Source organism: Sus scrofa, chromosome 18 (assembly GCF_000003025.6).
Source record: "Sus scrofa isolate TJ Tabasco breed Duroc chromosome 18, Sscrofa11.1, whole genome shotgun sequence".
NCBI lineage: Eukaryota > Metazoa > Chordata > Mammalia > Artiodactyla > Suidae > Sus > Sus scrofa.
The window spans coordinates 16,890,661-16,913,722 of NC_010460.4; the positions used below are offsets into that span (position 1 = coordinate 16,890,661).

Below are 23,062 nucleotides of genomic sequence, written 5' to 3' on the forward strand. Positions count from 1 at the left end.
TCTTTTTTCTTTTTTTTTTTGCATTTTAGGCCCACACCGAGACGGCATATGGAGGTTTCCAGGCTAGGGGTTGAATTGGAGCTGCAGCCCACCTGCGGCAATGCCGGATCTTTAACTCACTGAGCAAAGCCAGGGGTCGAACCCGCATCCTCATGGATCCTAGTTGGGTTCGTTAACCACTGAGCCACAAAGGGAACTCCCACCTTTTCCCCCTTCTTGTTTTACTAGAGCACTGCTGGGAAGGGGTCCAGCAGAGGAACACAGCCTACACAGGCTTCTTATGTGGATGAGAGAATGATGGAACTTTCCAGCAAAATAGCTCAGACAAGGGAATGGTTGGAGAAAAGAATGTCCAAATTATACAGAGGGCTTCTCTTTGCTTTAGAAAGTGGAGAAACTGAGTTTACACTTCCACAGGGGATGCGCTGCATCCTCCACAAGCTGGGCCCCGATGGACCAGACCTTGATTGAGACACTTAACCTCCTGGCCCCTGGGAGCCTGAAACACTCTTCCCTCTGCTCTGGGCTTTGTGCAGATTAACTGCCCACTGATTACAGAGAGCTATATAAATGCTAAGTGGAGCAGAGGTGGGGAGGCATGGGGGATGGGAGCCCTCCCCTGGTCCAGGCTCCCCAGCTGTCTGCCTGCCCTCTTCCTGCAGGATGTAGGTCACTGGGGGAGAGGGCATTTCCAGAAAGGAGAGTGACTTCCCTAGAGACCAAGGAGCTGGTGGGGACCCCCAGGGTTCATGTTTTCTGCAGAATCGAGGTCTCAGGAATGGGGAGGAGAAAGAGGAAGCATGGCCCAGCATATGTGGTCCTTAAAGCCTGTTTTATTTTTATTTTCTTCAAGAAGAAAATGCAAGCAGACACACACATGTACATCTGAACACATGAGTGTTCTCGTACGCGTGCACCTCCATATGCGCCAAGTGTCTGGTGCATAAACACTCAATACGTGCTGCTATTATTATTCCCTATAAACATAAACACAGGGAACACAAGTGTATTTTTGTGCAGCATCCCCAAGTGTACACACAGAGATTCAAATACACAATAATATTTGGGTGCTCATTCTCTGCGACAGGCACCGTGCTCAGAGCATCGGCTGGTTATCGCGAACCCTCCCAGCAATCCCTCGAGGTGCGCACTGTGTGTCATGCCCCCTCGACACACGGGGATTCTGAGACCCGGACTGTCTGCCCACATTTGCACAGCCGGTGACTGCGGAGCCGCTTGATGGCAGTACTCGTGCGTGCCCGTGTATGCTCGCGTGCACACGCATGTCTGAAGGCATAGATACTGCGGAGGTGTGCACAGCCCCCTTCTCACATCAACACCCGTTGCACACACTCGTGCATGAAGCCCTCCCGTGCATGCACAGGCCTTGCTCTCTGGGGGATTCCAGGTCCTTCCTGAGCGGGGCTTGAAGGTTCTATTCATCTTCGGCCCACGCACCCCTGGTGGCTGCCTCTTCCTTCCACTTTGGGTCCTGGCCAGACCCAGGCCTGCGAGGCAGGGCCCTGGCTGGTTGGTGATTTAGGCACCGCCAGTATCCCTTCTAGAGGCCAGAGAAGCCTGACATTGACCCTCACCCCCTTTCCCTCGCTGGGGCCTTGAGGAGGGACTGGGGTGGGTGGGCAGTGGGAGCTTGGCTAGAGGAGGAAATGGGGGGGGGCACGGTCTGGAAAGTGTTCTCTCCCTCCCCCTCTCCTCTGCTCCTGCACACTCCCCCCCCAGGCAGGTGCTCTGTCTCCCTGCTGTTAGCAGACAGCAAAGAACAGCGAATCTCTAACTTCGGCAGCAACCAGACTCATGAGGGCACCTCATTGAAATGCTCCTGTCTCTGGAGACTCTAATTCAGCAGGTCTGGGGGGGGCCCTGGAATCTGCAGGTAGTAGACCTCATCCCTTATCCCCACCCCGACCCCAGCATGATTTTTTTTTTTTTTTTTTTTTTGCTTTTTAGGGCCAAACTCACGGCATATGGAGGTTCCCAGGCTAGAGGTTGAATCAGAGCTACAGCTGCCAGCCTACGCCACAGCCACAGCCATGCAGGATCCAAGCCGTGTCGCTGACCTACACCACAGCTCACCGCAATGCTGGATCCCCGACCCACTGGGCAATGAAGCCAGGGAGCAAACCCACATCCTTATGGTTATTAGTCGGATTCATTTCCACTGTGCCATGACGGGAACTGCCCACCACCATGATCTGGTGAAGGTGGTCCAAAGACCACGCTGAGACCCACAGTCTAGAACAAAAGAGGTTTTTTTGAGAAAACACAGGATGGCTTGGAATGCCCCACTTAATCTCTGGGGAACGGGTTACTGGGCTACATGGCGAAAGGCTTCTGAGTCACGAGCTGAGTTGTGGGTGGTCAAAAAAAGATGTTCTCCTATATTGTTTCTGCAGGGGTAGGGAGCTTTGCTTTATTCTGCTGAGCCTGGACCCTGGCCCTGGCCGAGGGGTCCTTAGTCTCGAGGGAGATCGTATGAGTGGGGATGGCCAGGGTGCCATCACCAGGGAGTTGGTGACATTTTTTTGGAGTGAAGACGACTAGACACATATCCTACTTACGTTTCTGCATGAGGACCATGTCACGGCGTGTTCACCAGGGAGCGCATTCTGTAACTCAGGGACACAGGGCCATTTCCCAGGTTAGGGTGCAAACATCTCCTTTAGAAGCCGCTATGGATGAGCTACAGAGGCAGAGGCACTGGGACCCTCCCCAGCTGGCGCATTTTCTGTGCTGTCCTTTCCCCTGTGAGGGAGGGGCATCAGCCATCTGCCACAGTATCCACGAGCATCCCACGGCCCAGGACCTCCAAACAAATTCTATGTTTAAAAAGCCCACTGGCTCTGCAAACGCAGCTTCCAGCCAAGGGCCCTGCACTGAACTCTTCCAGCAAACTGCCCGCCCTCAGCCCCTCCTCTGCAGAAAACCTGTCTCAGCTCTGATCCTCTAACCCACCCCCCGTGGTGGGCAGAATCCAGTGGAATAATGAGAAAATCACCAGGTAGGGCTTGGAAATGCTGCCCAGGGCAGGCTCCGCATTCTTGCCACCTGCCCTCCATCTCTGGGGATGGAGAAGCACCTGCTCTCAGAAGGCAGATGGGGGCTGGCACGCTGGGAGACGGTCCAAGTGGCCCCCCACTTCAGCAGCCCCCCTTAGCATCACAGTCCCGTGGGACGGACCCAGCCAGGTGTAAGTGGGGTATCAGACTCTGAGGAGAGCTGGGCAGGGGAGCAGGACCCAGAGGCCTGGAGGCAGCTCCCCCGTGGGAGCCAAGCCTCGGTCTTGGAGCCTTTGAGGTCTTGACCCAGATTCTCAGGTCTGTGCCCTACGGGATTTCCCACCCCACCTCTGAGCCCCACCCAGTCCTCTTCTCGGTTAACCCGCAGACACTCATCCCCTGAAGGGTGCACTCCCTTCGTTTCTCCCCTGCCTGCGAGTCGATCAGACCTCTGGCAAAGCACCCACCTTCCCCGATCATGTCGTGGAAATTCAAGTCCACAAATCACTCGGGGGGCCTGGCGGAGCCTAAAGGCTGGCCGTCCTCTGGGCAGCCGAGGAGAAGGGAGGCTCCTCCCTCTGTGAAACATCTGGGGGAAAGCCCGGCTGGTGGGAACAGGCGTCCGGAGAAGGTGGCCAAGCCACTTACTCACATCTGCTCCATGACCCCGCATTCCAAGTGGGTGTCCCACAGGCCCGGCCCCTTCCTGCCTTAGCTTCTTGACCTTCTGCTCCAGTCCCCTGAGATGTGCTTCCCCACCCTGTCCACCTGCGGGGAGGTGTGTGTGTGTGTGTGTGTGTGAGTGATGCACAGGGTGGAGTGCACACGGCTGAGGCCAGGCCAAGACTGTGTGCGTGTGTCTCTGTGTGTGTGTGCATCACTCACACACAGAGAGAGACACACGCACACAGTCTTGGCCTGGCCTCAGCCCTGTGCACTCTTGTGGGCACCCGGCCAGGCATGGGCCCTCCCTGGAAATCCCAGCGAGCCCGCTCCCTCCTTTCCCCCGGCTGCAGTATTCCTACGAAGGCATGGAGATCAACAACCTGCCGGTGGAGCTGACGGTCGTGTGGAACGGGCACTTCAACATCGACAACCCAGCGCAGAACGAAGGTGAAGCAGGAGCGAGCTCTCGGGTGGCAGAGGAAGGAGGGGGCAGCTCCCATTTACGGGCAGGGCCATTCGGTCCCCCACCCAAGCCAACCCCGCCCTCCACGCCACTCCAGCATCCCCATTGCTCTGTGACCGCTGGCTGCTCGGGCGGCTCCCAGGCGTGCAGCAGAGGGAACAGGGCTGTCCTCTGGGCCTGGGGGGGAACCTACCTCCCACGCAAGTTCTTCTGCTCAGGCCTTGGCTGCATCCAAAGGACTGAGGGGACAACCTGCTTGGTGTCCTGTTGTTGAGACTGGGACTGCACTCCTGGTCCACACCCGGGGGCCCTTCCCAGCCCGCTGGCCCCACCCCCAAGACCCTCTTGCCCTTTGCCTGCAGTTCACCTCTATAAGTGCGGTGCCAGGCGAGAGAGCTGCGGGCTGTGCCTCAAGGCGGATCCGGACTTCGAGTGCGGCTGGTGCCAAGGCCAAGGGCAGTGCACCCTGCGGCAGCACTGCCCCATCCACGAGAGCCAGTGGCTGGAGCTGTCAGGTGCCAACAGCAAGTGCACGAACCCCCGCATCACAGAGGTGAGCCAGGGTCCACTGGGCCCTCTCTGGGCTGCTGAGCCCTGCCCTGCCATGGGCTGGGCCCTGAGAGCCGTGCCTGGCATGGTGTCTGTCACCCCAGTGACCACCAGGTGCCCCAGCTGGATGTTCCTGCAAGTCCGCAGATGCCGTCAGCTCAGTTTGGAGGCCCTTCCTTTACTGAGGGAGGTTGAGAGCAGACAGAGCTCGGCTGCCTTGTTGGGGTCTCTGGGTGATCTGTATCGGAAAGGACTCCAAGTCCTCGCACCTCTTCCCTGTCCCCAGGAGTCTCGGTGACAAGGCCATGAAGCTGCATTGGTGGCAGCCTCATTAAGCAGGCCCCACAGGAGCAGAGGCAAGGTGGGGCTCAAGAACACAGAGCCTCAGGCTCACACAAAGCACAACCTGAGCTGCAAGACGGCAGAGAGGGACCAGGAGCACCATTCAGGAGGAGGGAGGGAGCACAGGCCATGGAGCCAGGAGCAGGGAAGGGCAGGGCACAGCTAAACGTGCAGATGCTGCATCCACGGAGAAGAGCGTTTGAACCCCAGCTCCATTTGCTAATCCCAACTGCTTGCTGGGCACCCTGGGGCTACTTCCTCTCTGTCTCTGAGCCTCAGCCTCCTCACCTGTGCCATGGGTCTAAGCATCCACCTCAGGGGGCCGTACAGGGGTTATATGAGCGAATCCGTGCAAAACGCTTGGCTGTACCCCAGCCCAGGGTCTCACCACCTTCCTCCTCCTCCTCCTCGTTCATCATCCACATTGTCACAATCGTTGTGAAACTGGGAGCTCCTGCTGTGGCTCAGCAGTAACATACCCGGCTAGTATCCATGAAGACACAGGTTTGATCCCTGGCCTTGCTCAGTGGGTTAAGGATCCAAGGTGACTGTGAGCTGTGGTATAGGTCACAGACCCAGTTCAAATCCCTCGTTGCTGTGGCTGGGGTGTAGGCTGGCAGCTACAGCTCTGATTCGACCCCTAGCCTGGGGACTTCCATATGCCCTAAAAAGCAAAAAAAAAAAAAAAATCACTGTTAAATCGCACATCTAAGCCCATCACTGCCCGGGTGTCTTCACCTCCCTTCTCCTGACAGACAGACCCCCTAAGGTACCCCCTGCCCCCGCCACCACCATGGCTAGAATCCCTTGCTCCTCTCATGAAATAAGTAAGAGAGGTAAGTAAGAGACATGCATGTCTCAGCAGCAGGATGATGTCTGTACCTGTGGCCCAGTGCTTAGCACATAGTAGGTGCTCAGTGCGTCTTTGCTGTGGCTGGTGCTGATGATAATAATGCCGCAGAGGGGGACAGGGGCACGCAGAGGAGAGGAAGCTCCGTCTGCCGGCCGCAGTGAGCGTGGACTGGGCCTCCAGCTCTGTGCAGTTGCACACACCCCCCGCCTCTGCAACCCGAACAACGGCTGAATGTCTGTGTGGTGCTTTAGAGTTTGTGAAATAGCTGCATATCCCTCACGTCATCCGGCCTCACAACATCCTGCTGTGTGGATTCCTAGGCCTGCTGCAACAGAGTGTCTTAAACAACAAAAAGGCGTGTTCTCTCTGGGTTCTGGAGGCTGGAAGTTGACATCAGGGTGTTGCGCGTTGGTTCCCTGTAAGGACTGAGGGGGAAGGGTCTGGTCCAGTCCCCTCCCCTTGGCTTGTAGGTGGCCGTCTTCTTCCTGTGTCTTCCTTCTGTACGTGTCTCTGGGAAAATGTCTTCTTCTTTTTTTTTTTCCCCGCTTTTTTTGCTTTTTTAGGGCCTCACCTGCAGCATATGGAGGTTCCCAGGCTAGGGGTCAAATCGGAGATACTATGCCACAGCCACAGCAATGCCAGATCCTTAACCCACTGAGCGAAGCCAGGGATCGAACCTGCAACATCATGGTTCTTAGTCAGATTCTTTTCCACTGCGCCATGATGGGAACTCCGCAATTTCCTCTTTTTATGAGGACACCGTCATGTTGGTTTAGGACCCACGTGAATGACCTCACTCTGACTTGACCTTTTTTCCAAAGAAGGTCACAATCCTGAGCCATTGGGGTCTAGGGCTTCTGCATATGGATTTAGGGGGACACGATTAGACCCACGATGCCTGCCAAGCCCACGGCTGTTATCACCCTTTCCCGCGTCAATAGACCGATGCTCAGGTTGACTCTGACCAAAGTGTAAGTCAGAGGGACCCTGAAGCCAGGGCTCCTGACTCCTGGATGGATGTTTTCTTCTCCCGCACAGACAGCCCCTCCTTACCTTCCCTCGCTCCTCCTCACAAATGATGCAAGCACACCAGGAGTGTGGAACAGCAGGAAGGAGCTTGACTTGTGAGTGAACAGCTTCGACCAGCAAAGCAGCCTCTTGGATCTGACCCTCTAGATGCACCCCCACCACCCCCCGGCCCTGTGCCCTCCACATTCCCGGTCTTCCAGATGTTGGGAGTTTCATTCAGCCCCAAGTTCAGTCTCCTGCCTTGAGAATCTCAACAGTGGTCCTCAAACTGGGGAAAGATGCTCCTGCATTTCACCTGCAGAATTATCTGGAGAAGGAGGGCAGGTGGTTGCCCCTGGCCCCACACCTGGATGCTCCCCTCCTTTCCCATAACCGCCCCCCCACCCTGAGCCCGTAGCAAGAAACCATCCCCGGGGGGCTCCAAGCAGGACTGCTAATGGTGTTTCTGGTGAAAATGGTGGGACTTGCTTTCTTCTTGGCCCGAGACCATGAAAATCACAAGGAGATGGCAAATTAAACACATCTCCATGTAACGGAGCCTATTGACTGGCTCCATGCTGGCATCAGCTCTGGGGGACTTCTGGGAAACCAAGGCCTGGGCCAGAGATAAAGCTCTTTCTTCAGGACCACAAGCTGGGGCTGCAATGTCATGTAGATGCTACTCCCAGGTGCCAGTGGTGCTCTGGGGACCAGCTGGGTGGGCATCTGCGAGCACAGGGACTCCCCGTGTCTGCTACCCCTTTATCTTTCTTCCTCCCTCACCCAGAAACCAGCCTGTGTCTCCAAAGAACCTGCGTTTTTTTTGTTTTGTTTTGTTTTGTTTTTTCCACTGCAGTGGAATGTGTACGGGTAAAGCCCTACACTCATGCACGCTTACTCACAGACGTGCACACCTGCATCCACAGGAGGCAGGAAGTATCTTGACCTTTGTGGGTGAAGAGCCTCCCCGGCAAAGCTGTCACTGCCTTCCCCATATTTCACCCTCCCCCCAGCATGGAATCCCCGCTTGTAATCCTGACAGCATGCAAAGAGTAGGAAATATTAAGAGGTGGCCTATCTGGTTTCCCCCCGGTTAGGATCCCACTGACGTTGACCAAGGTGCAGGCACCAGTGTTCCGAGGCGCCAGGAATTATATGGGCCCTTTTCTGGTCTGTCAAGTGCCAAGGGAGGCTGGCGCAGAAGGTCTTCTGCCACTCAGGTCACCACTGTGGGACATCATAATCAGACTGCCCCCACCTCAAAGCAGGCCCTGGGCTGTTGGATCCTGATGTTCCAATCATGGGTTTTTAACATGAACAGGAATGTCTTAGGGGGGAAGGCCAGTCATTTTGGCCAAATGTGTAAGGGTAAAGTCTAAATTAAACCCATCTCCTTAGAAACGAAGCCAGACAATGAAGGTGGAGGGGCTGTGACAAATGCATTTCCATCTCTAGGAAGATGCTTGGCTAGCTGGTTTTCAGGACAGTCACAACTCAGGAAGTAAACGTGGTGCTGTCCCTGGAAAGTCCACATGGAACAGTAAAGCGCCACTGTCCCTGCTCCCGGAGGCTCAGGGTGGGAAGAGGAGGGGTGAGGGGCGGCAGGATGGGTGATCAGACACAAATGTTACCATGAAAAGAGCACAAAGAAAGCGTCTTGGAATTTCAATGGAGAGAGACCTAGAGAGCGTCTGGTTATGGGGAAGTGATATTTGACAAGGCTCCTGAAAGGTGGGTGGGTGCCATCGTGTGCAGGGCTGTGGTTGATAGGAAGCTGGTTCGGTTTCTCTGAGAATAGAACCCACACAAGCAATTAATGGAAGGCTTCCATCCCAATTTTCTGTGGATTACCCAGTAATGTGGCAGATTACTTTCTATCTCCTCTTCTGTGAAATGGGAAGAGGAACAAGGGGCTTTGGACCCTACTCCAAAAAGCCACATCCAAGCACAGACTATTCTACCAGAAGCTCCTGCCTTTGACAGTCCCAGCCCTGGGCGGGGGTGGGGGTGGAAGTGGGGGGGGGTCCTCGTGGACTTGGACTCCACTTGGCCAACGGGGTGGAGACGGGAAGGAGCCCACCACCTCTCCTCGCCCCATCAGCAGACGGGTGATGGCTCTGTCTTGGTGTCTGATGACTGTGCTCCCCCCTTGCAGATCATCCCCGTGACAGGCCCCCGGGAAGGGGGCACCAAGGTCACCATCCGAGGGGAGAACCTGGGCCTGGAATTCCGGGACATTGCCTCCCATGTCAAGGTGGCCGGCGTGGAGTGCAGCCCGTTGGTGGACGGCTACATCCCTGCGGAACAGTAAGCAGAGGCCATCTGAGACATGGGCAGGTGCAGGGAAGAGAAGTCCGTAAAAACAGACGGTCCGTGGTGACTCGTCTTTGCTGGGCAACATGTTCTAGGGTGTGGGGGAACTCCTACAACCCCCCAGCCCCTGAACTAACTAACTGCCATATTGGGAGAAATATAGAAAGAGGAAGGAGAGATGGCTGGGCGAGAAGGGGAAAGAGATTCTTACCTCCTTGGGCTATAGTGATGCGTAGGAGCCAGACAAAGCAAAGTTAAAACCTACAGAAGAAGGTGAGTCAATTCTTTACCCTGACACCCTCCCCTGTCCCTAACTCCTTACTTCTGTCCTCACCCCAATTAGGAAAGAAGCTGATCCTCTGCTGCTCTCTGTGGGGGTAGAATGAACCTTCACACCCACTCTCAGACCGGTGGGAATTGCACTGTTTTTCTCCCTGCAAAGTCCACCAAGAGGGCCATTCAGGGAGTGACCTTGACCTCTAACCTACCTGGCAGGGGAGGTTTGTGAGTCATGTACCACCTTGTAAATAAGCGGATACAGGTTTTCCAGCCCAGCAAACATGAGCATGCGGTGAAAGTTCACCAGCACAGTAGAATCTATGTTCTATACCCTGTTCGCTGCCCCGCCTGGAGTGAAACCTTCCACTTGTCCCCGGGCACGTACGTTATTGACCCTTTCTAAGGTCTTGTGCGCTGGCTGTGTCTTACCTGGATTTCATGATTCTGGAACCCTCAGTCCTGCCATCCCGAATTCCTCCTGACCCCCATCCGGGTCTTCCCAGGGTGCTCAGAGTGGGTCAGATGATTGAAGTCTCCAGGTTTGGTGGCATTCATCCTGGTGCATCATCGCTTACTTACCCAGACCTTTCTGTGGCTCCTTCTACTTTTCAAGTCCTTCCTAAACCAAAACCAAAGCACGCTGCTACTGATATATTGTGATAGGGAAATTTTAAATGCCCTACTCTGGACTTAAAGAGTCGAATATTAAAAAAAAAAAAACAAAAAAACAAAAAAACCACCATAAAGGAAGTTCTTTTGTGATGCAGGGCGCTAAGGGTCCAGCATTGCCACAGCTGTGGTGCAGGTCACAACTGTGGCACGGGTTCAATCCCTGACCCAGGAACTCCCACATTCTGTGGATGCAGCCAAAAAAAAAAAACCCCTAGAAAGCCATATGATTAAAATATTATTGTATTAGTTATATCTGTGGAATGGGATAGAATACACACAGAAAAGGATCTTGATATGTAAGAATCTAGTACGTGATAAAAGGGACATTTCAAATCAGCAAGAAAAGCAAAGTCTGCTCAGTAAGTGGTACAGTTTCACTCCCTGGAAAAAGTATAATATCATACCCTTATTTCACATTATATGCCAAAATAAATTCCAGATGAATTAAACAGTTAAAGGTAAAAAATGAAACTGTGGAAGGATTAGAAGAAAATGCAGGTAAGAATTTATTTGATGTCAAGAAAGGGAAGGTGTTCTAGGTACCACTGCAAGAGAAAAAACTATAAAGGAAAAGATGGGGAGATTTGAGTACTTAAGACTTCAAACTTGTGCACCAAAAATCATTATGAGCAAAGTAAAGATATGAATGATAAGCTGATACTATGGCTCTGCCCTATTACAGTATGCTTTTCCTTAACACCTGAAGAGGTTCTATAGATAAAAGGCAAATATCGCAAAATGAGCGAAGAGAATGTGCAATTCACAAGACAAAGAACTAAAGTCATGTAAAAAATGCTTAACATGAGTAGTAACCAATGAAATGCAAACGAAAACAACGGGGAACAATTTTTTATAATTAATGCCCAGTGTAGATGAGAAGCAGAAGAAACAGCACATTCATACATTCGTGTCAGGAGGGTAAATTGGGATGACCTTTCTGGAAGGCAATTTGGAAAATGTAGGTCAAACGTCTTTTGTCTGGCCATAATACTTCCAGAACATTCCCTAAATAGGATGCACAAATGTTTATTTGCAAGGATGCTTACTTTTGGCCTTATTTGTAGCTGTGAAAAATTGTATGCCTAAAAATAGAGAAATCGTAAATTTAAAAAATTACTGTATATACGTGGGACAGTAAACTACCCAGCCATTAAATTTGATATTGAAAGAGAATCATGACCAGGCATAAACTCAAGGTATATTAAATGAGAACACAGGTTACCAAGCAGAATACAGAGTTTAGTCATTGATTTTGGAAAAGAAAAGCAAGACTGGAAACATGTACACCAAGATGTTGACAATGGATATTTCTGGGTGGCGCATTTGGGCTGGGAGAGTATATGTATGGGCAAGTGCTTTTTATGTACTTTAAAAAAAAAAAATTAACATGTATTAATTATGTTATCTAGACCTATATATATATATATATATATATATATATATATATATCTGCCTTTTGTCATTTTAGAGCTGCACCTGTGGCATATGGAGGTTCCCAGGCTAGGGGTTGAATCAGAGCTGTAGCTGCCGGCCTACTCCAGAGCCACAGCAACATGGGATCCGAGCCACATCTGCGACCCACACCACAGCTCACGCCAACATCGGATCCTTAACCCACTGAGCAAGGCCAGGGATCGAACCCACAACCTCATGGTTCCTAGTCAGATTCTTTTCCACTGAGCCACGACAGGAACTCCAAAAGCATATCTTTTTGCAAGACTCTCATTCAGAAGTTCTTTCTAACAAAAACCAAGGGAGTTCCTGTCATAGTCCAGTGGTCAATGAACCCAACCAGCATCCATGAGGACACGGGTTCAATCCTTGGCCTCACTCAGTGGGTTAAGAATCCAGCGTTGCCATGAGCTGTGGTGTAGGTCACAGATGTGGCTCGGATCCCCCGTTGCTGTGGCTGTGGCATAGGCCAGCAGCTATATCTCGGATTGGACCTCTAGCCTGGGAACCTCCATATGCCATGGGTGCTGTCCTAAAAAGACAAATAAGTAAATAAACACAGAACCCGGAAGTCATAAAGTAAGAGAATGAACCATTGAAACACACAGATAGTTTTAAACTTTCAAGTGGCAAAAACAATATCAACCAAGTCGAAGGACAAGTGACCAACTGGGAGAAAATAATTGCAAGATTTATTACAGACAAAAGTAATTCAGATGCTCCAAGAGAAAGACAATCCATCAGCAAAATGAAGAGAGCTTTAGACAAGTCACAGAAAGGCTATCCAAGATTTAAACACACACGCGCACACACACACACATACATGCAGCCTCAGTAGTAATCAGGGAAATAAAAATCAAAATGAGATCATTTTTTTCCTCTTATATTAGAACAACGCTTTCAAGGGACTGATAGTATCTAGTGTCGGACAAAGAGTGAAGTAATCTCACTCGGTGGCTATTGATGGAAGGACAAATAGACACAGGACCTTCTGGGCCATTATTTCCTTCTCCTGTCAAACATTAAAAGCACCAACAGTCCTTCTCATCTATTTTAATAAGTATACACTGCTTAAGGATGCATGCAGTTGCTTCCTTTTGCAGGATTATTTGGAATAGGAGAAAACTCCGGGTAAGTTAAAAGCCTAACAACAGAGAGATGTAAATAAGTGATGACACAGGCATGGTATGAAATAGCATGAAGCTGTTGAAAAGAATAAAGCGGAGCTGTGAACACTGGAACAGGCAGGCGCGTCTGTGTTTTGTTGAGTAAAAAGGGAGCAGTTCAAAATAATGGGTGGTTAAGTTTCCCTTTTGACTGTAAAATCAAGTGTACGTTTCTTTACGTGTGTGTGTGTATGTGTATGTTTATGTGTGTGCATAATGTCAGACAAATATGTAGAGACATATGTGTGTATATGTGCAAATATATATATATTTGGGCAAGTTGCCTAACTTTTCTGTGCCTCGGTTTCTTCATTTGTGAATGGAGAGATATATATATTTATATATTATAAATATATATTTTATATATATTTGCATAGGTCTAGAAAAAGGTCTGCAAGGATTTATATTCCAAACTTGAGAAAGATTAAAAGTGAAGAAAGGGGCTTTGACTGTTTACAGTCACACTTCGGTTCTATCTCATTTTCAGAGTATAAACCAGTTTTGTAAGTGAAAGAACACAAAGTCTTTCAAGGGAAAAATGTAGGACTCCTCCCCCTCCCCCCAGCCTGACCGCCTCCTCCCCTGCCGGGCCCCCTGCTGGGACTGGGCGCAGAAAGCACTGCCTGAGGCCATCCTTGCCTTGGGGGGAAAAAAGCCCCCAGGTGAGGATTTGAAAATCTCAGGTCCCTGTCTGATGGCTGTGTGCCCTTTGGGTAAATCACTATACCTCTCTGAGCCCTGCCAGCTGTATTCCCTAAGTTCTTTGGCTGGAACCTTCCCTGCCCTCTAATTCACAGTTGGGTGGACAGCGCATGAATTAGGGGCTGTCTGGCTGCCCCCACACCCCCTCCCCCGGCCCCGCCAGGGAGACCCCTGTAGGTCACAGGCCCCTGTTTCCTGAGAACCAGGGGGCACCCCAGGAATAGGGTTGTCTTTTCCCTCCTTCTGCCCAGCCTGTCCCTGGGATCCTGCTGCAGGAAAGGGCCCTGGGTAGGTGTGGGGCGCAGGGGTCATGGCAGGGAGGCCGGTGGCCCTCCTGTGACCCGCGGGCTCGGTGCTCTCCCTCCTGCAGGATCGTGTGTGAGATGGGGGAGGCCAAGCCCAGCCAGCACGCCGGCTTCGTGGAGATCTGTGTGGCTGTGTGTCGGCCCGAGTTCATGGCCAGGTCCTCGCAGCTCTACTACTTCATGGTGAGTCCTTGCCCCCGGTGGCCGGCCCAGACCTCTTTTCCATGATTGCTGGGCCCTTCTAGACCTCTGTGGGCAAACCCAGGGCAAGGCCATGACGTCCCGACCTGCCCGAGAGCTCAGCCCCGGGAGTCTGGAAGACCTGGATTCACACCCTGACTGGGCTGCGCCTGGGCTGCGGCTCCGGGGAGTTGTTTCGGCTCTCGGGCCCCAGTGCCCCTTTCTGGCTGTGTCAGTGTGACACGCTGGGTAAGTGTGGGCTGTGCATCGGGACTCCTGGGATTTGAGCCCTTGGGTCTGCCACTTACTACCTGGGTGAACGTGGGCAAATTGTTTGAGCTTTCTGGGCCTCAGTGTCTCGTTTATAGCTTGGGCATGATAATAGTGGATCTACCCCATGGTACTGTGAAAATTGGATAAAATAGATGTATCACCTCTAGTGTCATTGGTTTTATGATTCCTGGGATTGTCACCATGACTACTGTGCCTGCCCTTTCCCTGGGGGCGGGCACCCCACCGTTTCCATCCCATCATCCCCACTCACCCCACCTTCTCCCATCCCATGATCTCTTTAACCCACCTCTTGTGTTTTCTTTTCTTTTCTTTTTTTTTTTTTTTTTTTTTGCCATACCTGAGGCATATGGAGGCTCCCAGGCTAGGGATCTAATCAGAGCTACAGCTTCCGGCCTACATCACAGCCACAGCAGCACCAGATCCAGGCCACGTCTGGGACCTATACCACAGCTCACGGCAACACCAGATCCTTAACCCACTAAGCGAGGCCAGGGATCCAACCCACGTCCTCACGGATGCTAGTCAGATTTGTTTCTGCTGAGCCACGACGGGAACTCCGTCCTTAACCCACCTCTTTACCTCCCTTCACCCACACCCCACCTTCCTCTGCCCCCTTTCACCCCCTCCCACCCCAACACCCTTCCCCCGACATCCCCCTCCCTATCCCAGGCCTTCTGCCTCTGCAGTTCTCACCCCCATCTGCACATCCCTCCAGCCTGGACGCCTCCCCCCACCCCACCCCTGGGCTGCCTGGCCAGTTCCTGCAGCCCCTGGTCAAGGGTTCTGTACGCAGGGGACTTGGGACCCTCCCAGCCTTGTGACTACAGGGACTCTGGAGACAGGACCACGTCATCACATCCTGTCCCAAACTGTTTTACCATTCTCAAGTTAATGACAGATGTGATGGGGTGGTTTTTTCATGATTCTGGGCTGCTTTTGGAAGCTGGAAGCCTGAAGTGATGGATTTTATGCCTGGGCATCAAATGCCCTGAAATGTGTCACAGGAGCCCATTTTTCTCCTCCCTGCCCCCTCTCTTTCCCCTTCCTCCCTTCCTTCCCTCCCTCCTTCCTTCTTCTCTCTTCTTTCCTCTGCCTTCCTCCCCTTTCTTCCTCCTCTCTTCAGCTGACAGCCACCGTATCATCTTGCACAATACCTCGTCCTAGATTATTTGATACATATTTGCTTAATTGGTGGAACCGTATGATAGAATTGGATGGGCCTGGCTTGCAGGGGTTAGAGTGGTGAATCGGACCCCACACAGCCCCTCCCTCAAGAGACCCACAGTCTAGGAGAGAGCAGGACAACTTGCAAGTTAAACCCGATACCCCTTAAGACAATTAGTGATGAGTTTATGCATATTTACACGGTATGTACATGCATATAGTATGCTATATACATTTATATGTGCATGTACTGTTATTCTAGCAGAGCTGAGCTAATGAGAAGGAGAGAGAGGTTGAGACAGAGGCGGACCAATGTTTGAGAGGTGTGGCATGGCATGCTAAAACTGGGCATGAAATCTGGCTCTGCAATGACCTGGCAGCTGGGGCAAAAGGGAGGACACTGCTGCATGGCCAAAGCAAGCGCTGGACCTCCTTGGCCAGTCAACTACCTGGAACCGTTTTTATCCTGTGGCCTCTTGGCTGTGACAAAGTGAACAGAACTGGGAACAGCCGCTGCCTCATGAAGCTGATGTTTCCCTGGGGCCTCAGCTGTCTCTGCCGTGTCTCTAGCTGGGCTTCTGGCCTTTGCGACTCACTCAAAGGCTGCCGCCCCCTGGATGTCCTGCCATCACCTCCCATGATCCACCCAAGCTGTCAACTCTTGCAAACCGTGCGTCCCCCTCACTTCCCCATTGCTGTCAGTGGCCTGTCACCCGGGCCACAGTCTCAGTGGCCTGTGGCTTGGCTTCGCCTAATTCCTGGGTACGTCCCTCCATCACCATGTCCTAGAGTCTTTCTTTCCCATCCCCTTGGCTAGTGCAGTGCGCCCCTTAAATCCTGCCTTTGATCTGAGCCCATTCTAAACCAGCCACACTGTGGAATACCATCTTCCTCTTTACAGCACCCAGCTCAAGAAGAGCCCGGGGTAGCCCCTGCCTCTAGACTTTGTCCAAGTTCCCTGGTCTGTTCTGCACGCCACCCACCACCCACCCCCGCGCCCCATCCAGTCCTTCCTCACGCCTTTGAGTGGCCTCACTCCCTTCCCCTCTCCATCTCCTTCCCCACGTTGCCCCAAGCTGGTGCCTCCTCACTCTTCCCCGCCCCAACCCACTCCTCAGCCTTCTCTGAATACACCCCACTCAGTGCCCACAGTGGCCCTGCTCACGCTCACTGGGGATTCCATAGCATCTTCCCGCACTGCACTTGGCGTTGCCTCTTGGTACCCCCGCTCCTCTGTCAGACCAGCGCATCCTTGGAGATAAAGCCCGCGTTAGCATCTCTGCTAGCCCCAGCAGGGCACCTGTCTCCCGAGGGGCTTTAAACAAAATACTCTGCCTGTCCCCCCATCCCCCCAAAGCTAAATCACACTCTGTAGGTGGCACACAAAGCTTTCAGGGCCATTCTGTCCACAGCCTGGGCTAACACCGTTTATTGAGCAGCAACCATGTGCCTGATGCTCTCTGCTCTTGGGCTGCATTCCCGTAACACATGTAGGTGGTAGACAGTCCAAAGCTCCTTCTGCTCTCAGGGAAGGTCTGTCTTGCCTGCATGATCATTTCTACCCCGGAGCAGGATGTACTTGGATGTAGGATTTTAAGGGAAGGCTTCATGGGACGAACCAGAAGGAAAGACAGGATCTAAAGCAGAATATGGTTTTCCATATGGATTTGGAGAGGCAGGAGGCTGTTCCTGGCATAAGGTGCACCGTGGAAAGGCACCAAAAGACAGGAGTACAAGGCAGTGGAGAGATGGGGGTTGATGGGGAGGAGGAGAGATTGGAGCAGAAGGGCAGAGAAGATGTGAGTCATTGCCGCAAGACAAAAACGAATTGGCCTGGGGGTTCCCATTGTGGCTCAGCAGAAACGAACCTGACGCGGATCCATGAGGACGTGGGTTCAATTCCCAGCCCTACTCAGTGGGTTAAGGACCCAGCGTTGCTGTGAGCTGGGGTATAGGTTGCAGATGCAGCTTGGATCCCAAGTTGCTGTGGCTGTGGTGTAGGCCAGCAGCTGTAGCTCCAATTTGACCCCTAGCTTGGGAACCTCCATATGCTGCAGGTACAGCCCTAAAAAAGCAAAAAATAAAAATACACACACACACACAACATTGGTTTAACAGGTCCTGGGATTCAGACTGGTGGTGTTTTACTGTCTGAGGACCTGTCCTGGTGCCACACACGTCCGCTTGGGAAGACCTTCGGGGAGGGGGAATGCTGCCAGCGCCCCTAGTCTCCTCCCCAGACCCCAGTTCTCATTTGAGCACTTGGTCTCTGAGCACCACCCCCCACACACACGCCCCCGAGCTCCCAGGGGCTCAGGGCGGGAATGAAGGGCAGAGATCCCCTCTGAGAGCCACACCAGGAAGGCAGGAAGGACAGAAGCCCCTCTCTCAAGCCCCCCAGCACCTCAGATCTCTCACTGCCTTCCCACTCGGCGGGACAGCTTGCAGGCAGCACTGCGGGGGGTGCCCCCACGGGAGGCCCTGGCTCCCCTGGAGTCCTGACTCAGCTAGGAAGCCCCTTCCTGGCTCCTTTGGGGACCTGGGACATGTTGGGGGGCCCCTTTTCAGGGCTGCCTCTCAGGGCCTGGGGATGCTGGGGAGGCCCTCCCAGGGCCGAGGTCGGGGCACGGTTGGAATCTGCTTCAGTTTCCCTCCACAATGTAGGCCACATTCTGATGGGGAGGTGTATTCGCCCAAAACCCTGCTTCTAAGGCCAGTAGATAGAGCCCAGATCAGCACTCTTGGGACTGTCACTAGTTCTGTCCCTAGAGGTCTCCGTGGAGGGAACGCGTTTCCCTCTCAGCCTCCATCCACGGAGCCAGGGGATGAGGTGGTGGCACGTAATGCAGACTTGGGTTTCCCACGCAGACCCGTGAAGCAAGCCTTGAACAGTTAATAGTTTCTCACAACTTTAAAACACGTCTCCTTACCACCCCCCCACCCCCGGCCCCCAGAATAACTCCATACCCAGCAGCCCCACAGAGAGGTGCCACTGCCAAGCCAGCAGGATTGCTCACCCCTCAGGGACCCCCACCCCCAGGCTGCCAGGGAACCTCTTCTCCTTTTCACCTTGCCCCACCTCCATCCCCTTTGTATCTGTATCTTAACTGTTTTGCTTTGTTTTGTTTTGTTTTTTAAGTCTTTTTTACAGCTGCACTCAGTGCGTATTGAAGTTCCCAGACTAGGGTCAAACGGGCTATATATGCCACAGCCACAGCAATGCTGGATTAGAGCAGCCTCTGGGACCTACACCACAGCTCATGGCAGCACCAGATCATTAAGCCATTGAGTGAAGCCAGGGATACTAGCCAGATTCCTTACAGCTGAGCCACAAAGGGAACTCCTTAAAGTCCTTGGCTATGACTTTATCTCCAAGACTGCTCTGCCTTGAAGCCCCTGTGTGTACACACACACACACACCCACACTCTTGTGCACCTTCCCTCACCTCCCTGGGGAGGTCAGCAAGAGCCAGGTCTGAAAGCTCTCCCTTTCCGGACGATAGGGCAAAGGCACCATCTTTGGGAAGTGAGAACCAGAAAACGTTCAGGCACCTCTGAGGGCCACTTTTTGATTCTTTGTGATCAGAGAGGGTAAGAGATTTGTGCCAAGTCACACAGCATGATCTAGCCAGAGCTGAGAAAGGAAGGCTCTTTCCACAGCCTCATCCCACCCTCGGGCAGGCCTTGGGATGAGCCAGTACCAGAGCCAGGATAAGCCGCTCCTCATCTTGGTGGGTGCCACCGGGCTGCCAGGCTCCAGATCTGTGGATAGGCCCCTCGAGCACGCCTGCACGGGGCAGACACCAGGGGCAGCGGTAGGCAGGTGTCCCTGAGTGTCCTCGCGCGCATGCCCGGTGCGGGGACCCAGGTTGCAAGCTTTGCCGGAGCTTCTCTTCTCCTCCTGTTATCGATCAAGGCCTCTCCAAGGGGAGTTTGCCTGCCTGCTCCGAGGAGCTGAGTGGGTTCAACTTTCGGTGCAGAATTCTTCAAGGGAGTTGAGGGAAGAGAAATCTTCATTTAAATGCAGATACAGGCTTCTCACCTGGGACTGAAGAAAGTTTTTTCCATTAAAATGCTAATGAAAGTACAAACTGAGACTCCAAATCCTCAGCTCGCAGGGTCGCTCCATCCCCCGTCTGCCTCCTCACTCAGTCCTCCGACCCTCCTTCCCTGCTCCTCCCCAGACCCTCTTTCCCTGCCTTTATTTCCCTGGGGCCCACACATCCCACCCCGAGGCTCTGGCTGCTGGTGCTTCGGGGCAGCTCTTGGAGAGGCCTGTGGAAGGGGCCACTCACCTTTCTGAAAGCAGCCAGCCCTGGAGACTGGAGAGGTGGTGGAGAACTCCAGCTCTGGAGTCACCTCTTAGGCCACTTTTTTGCTGTGTGACCTTGGAAACTTTACTTAACATCTCTGAATTTTCTCTGTAAGATGGGTAATCATGCCTACCTTGTAGAATGGATTGAGAGATATAGATATAGACATGGATATAGACATAGATATATCATGATAGATGAAGGTATAAACCCGTCATTAAAAGGTGTTTAGCTATTGTTATTTTGACCGCTGCTGGTATGGAGGTGCCAAGGCTAGCCTGTCCCCACAAGCCTCAGTAGACTGTCCCTGCTCTCCGGGAGGCCACCGTGCCTAAGTGTTGTAGAAGGCAGTTTTTAGACGGGGGCGCTGCCTCCTCAGGCCAGATTCTTTCCCACACAGACGCTGACTCTCTCAGACCTGAAGCCCAGCCGGGGGCCCATGTCGGGGGGCACACAGGTGACCATCACAGGCACCAACCTGAACGCGGGCAGCAACGTGGTGGTGACGTTCGGGAAGCAGCCCTGCCTCTTCCACAGGTAACTCGCCCTAGGGGCTCCAGGGTTCCGGCAGAGGGGCCGGGGGTGGGGGCTTCGCAGGACCATCGTCCGCTCTGAGAAGGTGGCCCTTCTCTTTGGGAGACGGCTCTCTGGCCCACCTTGGCTGTGGATGTTGGGTTTAGCCCGGGACCTGTATGGAAAGTGACTGTATGTGCACATTCTTTTTTTCACATTCTCCCCCATCATGTTCCACATAGTTCCTGTGCTACGAAGCAGGACCTCATTGTCCATCCACTCCGAATGCAGTAGGTGGCATCTACCAACCCCAAACTTGCAGTCCATCCCACTCCCTCCCCTTCCCCCCCACCCCCGGCCACCACAATCCATTCTCCATGTCCATGTTCTGTCTCTGTTCTGGGGACAGGTTCATTCGTGCCATATTTTAGATTCCACATATAAGTGATATCATGTGGTATCTGTCCTCTTTCTTTCTTTCTTTCTTTCTTTCTTTCTTTCTTTCTTTCTTTGTCTTTTTAGGGTGGCACCCACGGCACATGGAGGTTCCCAGGCTAGGGGTCGAATCAGAGCTGTAGCTGCTGACCTACGCCAGAGCCACAGCAATGCGGGATCCAAGCCACATCTGTGACCTACACCACAGCTCACGGCAACACCAGATCCTTAACCCACTGAGCAAGGCCAGGGATTGAACCTGTTTCCTCATGGATGCTAGTCAGATTTGTTTCTGCTGAGCTGTGATAGGAACTCCGGTATCTGTCCTCTTTCGGACTAACTTCACTTAGTGTGAAAATCCCTAGTTCCATCCGTGTTGCTGCAAATAGCATTATTTTGTTCCCTTTTATGGTTGCGTTGTAGTCCACTGTGTGTATATACCACATCTAGCAGTTTAACACGAGTTAAACTTCAGCTCTGGAGGACCTCTCAGCTCAAGAGAAGGGGCAGAGCATGAAGATGTGGTTCCCACAAGCTGAGACAAGGGTCAGAGATGAGTCCAGCCCAGAGAACAACCTTTTAAACTACCCACTGTGCCAACCTTAGGGTCCCATAGGGCACACTTTGAAACCTAGGGCCCCTTCCTTCAGGTTCGCTCCTGGCCAGTTGCTGCAGAGCCTACGGGGACTGCTGAGTGCTGGCCCAGGTTGAACCTCCAGGGGCAGCCCACTTTCCCTCCCCCGATTCCACCATCCATTCCTAGAAGGGCACGCTTTCCACGAGCCAGGAACCTGGGGGCGGGGCTGGGGGTAAGGAGGGAGGCGGGCAGAGCATCCTGTGATGTAGGGGCTGCTCTCTCTGCAGCCAAGGTTCTGCAGAGGGACGCTTGCCTGGGAGACAGCCGTGCTGAGGGCAGGGACGGGTGTGAAGTCAGGCCAGGCCTTGCGTGAGTGTTCAAGAAAAAACTGGTTCTGACACTTGCTCAAGTCGCAGGGATAAAGGTGCTCAGGACTATCACAATAGTGTCAGGACTGTCACAACGGGGAACGAGATGGCTTGACTCCCAGGACAGCAGACAGCTGGGGACGTACAGCCGAGGCACAGAGCCAGGGAGGCAGTGGATGGGAAATTACTAAGAGGAAACGAGGTTAGGAGGATTCTGGCTAAACTGGCTGCACGAGGCTCTTGCTGCAGGCAGATGGGGTGATCAACAGTGAGGGATGAGGAACTGGAGGAAATATCAAGTCCTCAGATATCAAGGCGTGTGTATGTTGTGTGTGGGTGGCGGCTGGGGCTGGGACTCTTGCTAAACTAAGTTAGGAGAATGCTTGCTAAAAATGGGGTTGGGCAAGCCCAAGACAGGGTGCAGGAAGCAGCCTAGTCACAAAAGGGACTCAGAGGAACCCTCTAGAGTTCAGTCAAGGGGGAGGGGTCTTTGTCAGTAGTTGTCAGGCTTTGTATCCAGGGCAGCACTACCCGCTGCCTCTGAGAAGCCTGATAAACATCGAGGGGAGTGAGAGCGCCCTGACTCGGGACCACCGATACCCAGGAGCCCAGCTCCCCATCTCCCTTCCCTCCAGGCGTTCTCCGTCCTACATCGTCTGCAACACCACGTCCTCAGATGAGGTGCTGGAAATGAAGGTGATGGTGCAGGTGGACAGGGCCAAGATCCACCAGGACCTGTTCTTCCAGTACGTGGAGGACCCCACCATCGTGCGGATTGAGCCCGAGTGGAGCATCGTCAGGTAGGGGCTGCCCTGACCTCGGGGTCCCCCCCTTCAACTCTCAGAAGCCCAGTTCTGCGGCCCAGTCCTGCTGTGGATCTGATGCACCTGGCAGCGGCGTTCTGAGGGCCCCCCCAACTCAGACCTTCCTGCCGGGGCTCCCTCCTTCCACAGAGAGCATCTCTGACGGGACCCGGCCCTTGCAGGCCAAGCTCTGACCAGCAAGAGCCAACAGCCCCTGATTTGGCAGGCAGAAGGTGCTGCCAAGGGCATCTGATGGCAGGGCCCCGGTGACCATTGGGATGCTGCCGTATCAGGGGCCATGGAGGGAATGGACGTGGGGTCAGCAGGAGTGGGTGCAGCCCAACTCCACTGCTTAGCAGCCAAGTGACCTGAAAGGTTGTTTAGCCTCCCTGGGTCCAGGGTTTCTCAGCAGCCAAGTCCCTCCCAGGACACTGAGAGGATGACGTGAGGTCCAAACCCCTGCTGGCCTCCCTAACCTGTCCCCAGCCCTCCTCTCTGTCAGCTCTGGAGGACCTCTGGGGTCAGGAGAGGGGGCAGAGCATGAAGATATAGTTTCCACAAGCTGAGACAGGGTCAGAGATGAGTCCAGTCCAGAGAACAATCTTTTTTTTTGGTCTTTTTAGGGCCG

At 53.2% G+C, this 23,062-nt stretch overlaps 1 protein-coding gene across 5 annotated transcripts in view; it reads left to right on the forward strand.

The window, feature by feature from the left end:
• PLXNA4 (plexin A4) overlaps positions 1 to 23,062 on the forward strand; it is a 502,572-nt gene that overhangs the window by 415,411 nt on the left and 64,099 nt on the right. For all 5 annotated transcript variants that reach the window (XM_021078941.1, XM_021078938.1, XM_021078940.1 and 2 more), the window contains 6 exons: positions 4,034 to 4,130; positions 4,509 to 4,699; positions 9,054 to 9,205; positions 13,853 to 13,970; positions 20,139 to 20,275; positions 22,267 to 22,431. In XM_021078941.1, the coding sequence (XP_020934600.1) occupies positions 4,034 to 4,130; positions 4,509 to 4,699; positions 9,054 to 9,205; positions 13,853 to 13,970; positions 20,139 to 20,275; positions 22,267 to 22,431 (860 nt within the window). The remainder of the gene's footprint in view (positions 1 to 4,033; positions 4,131 to 4,508; positions 4,700 to 9,053; positions 9,206 to 13,852; positions 13,971 to 20,138; positions 20,276 to 22,266; positions 22,432 to 23,062) is intronic.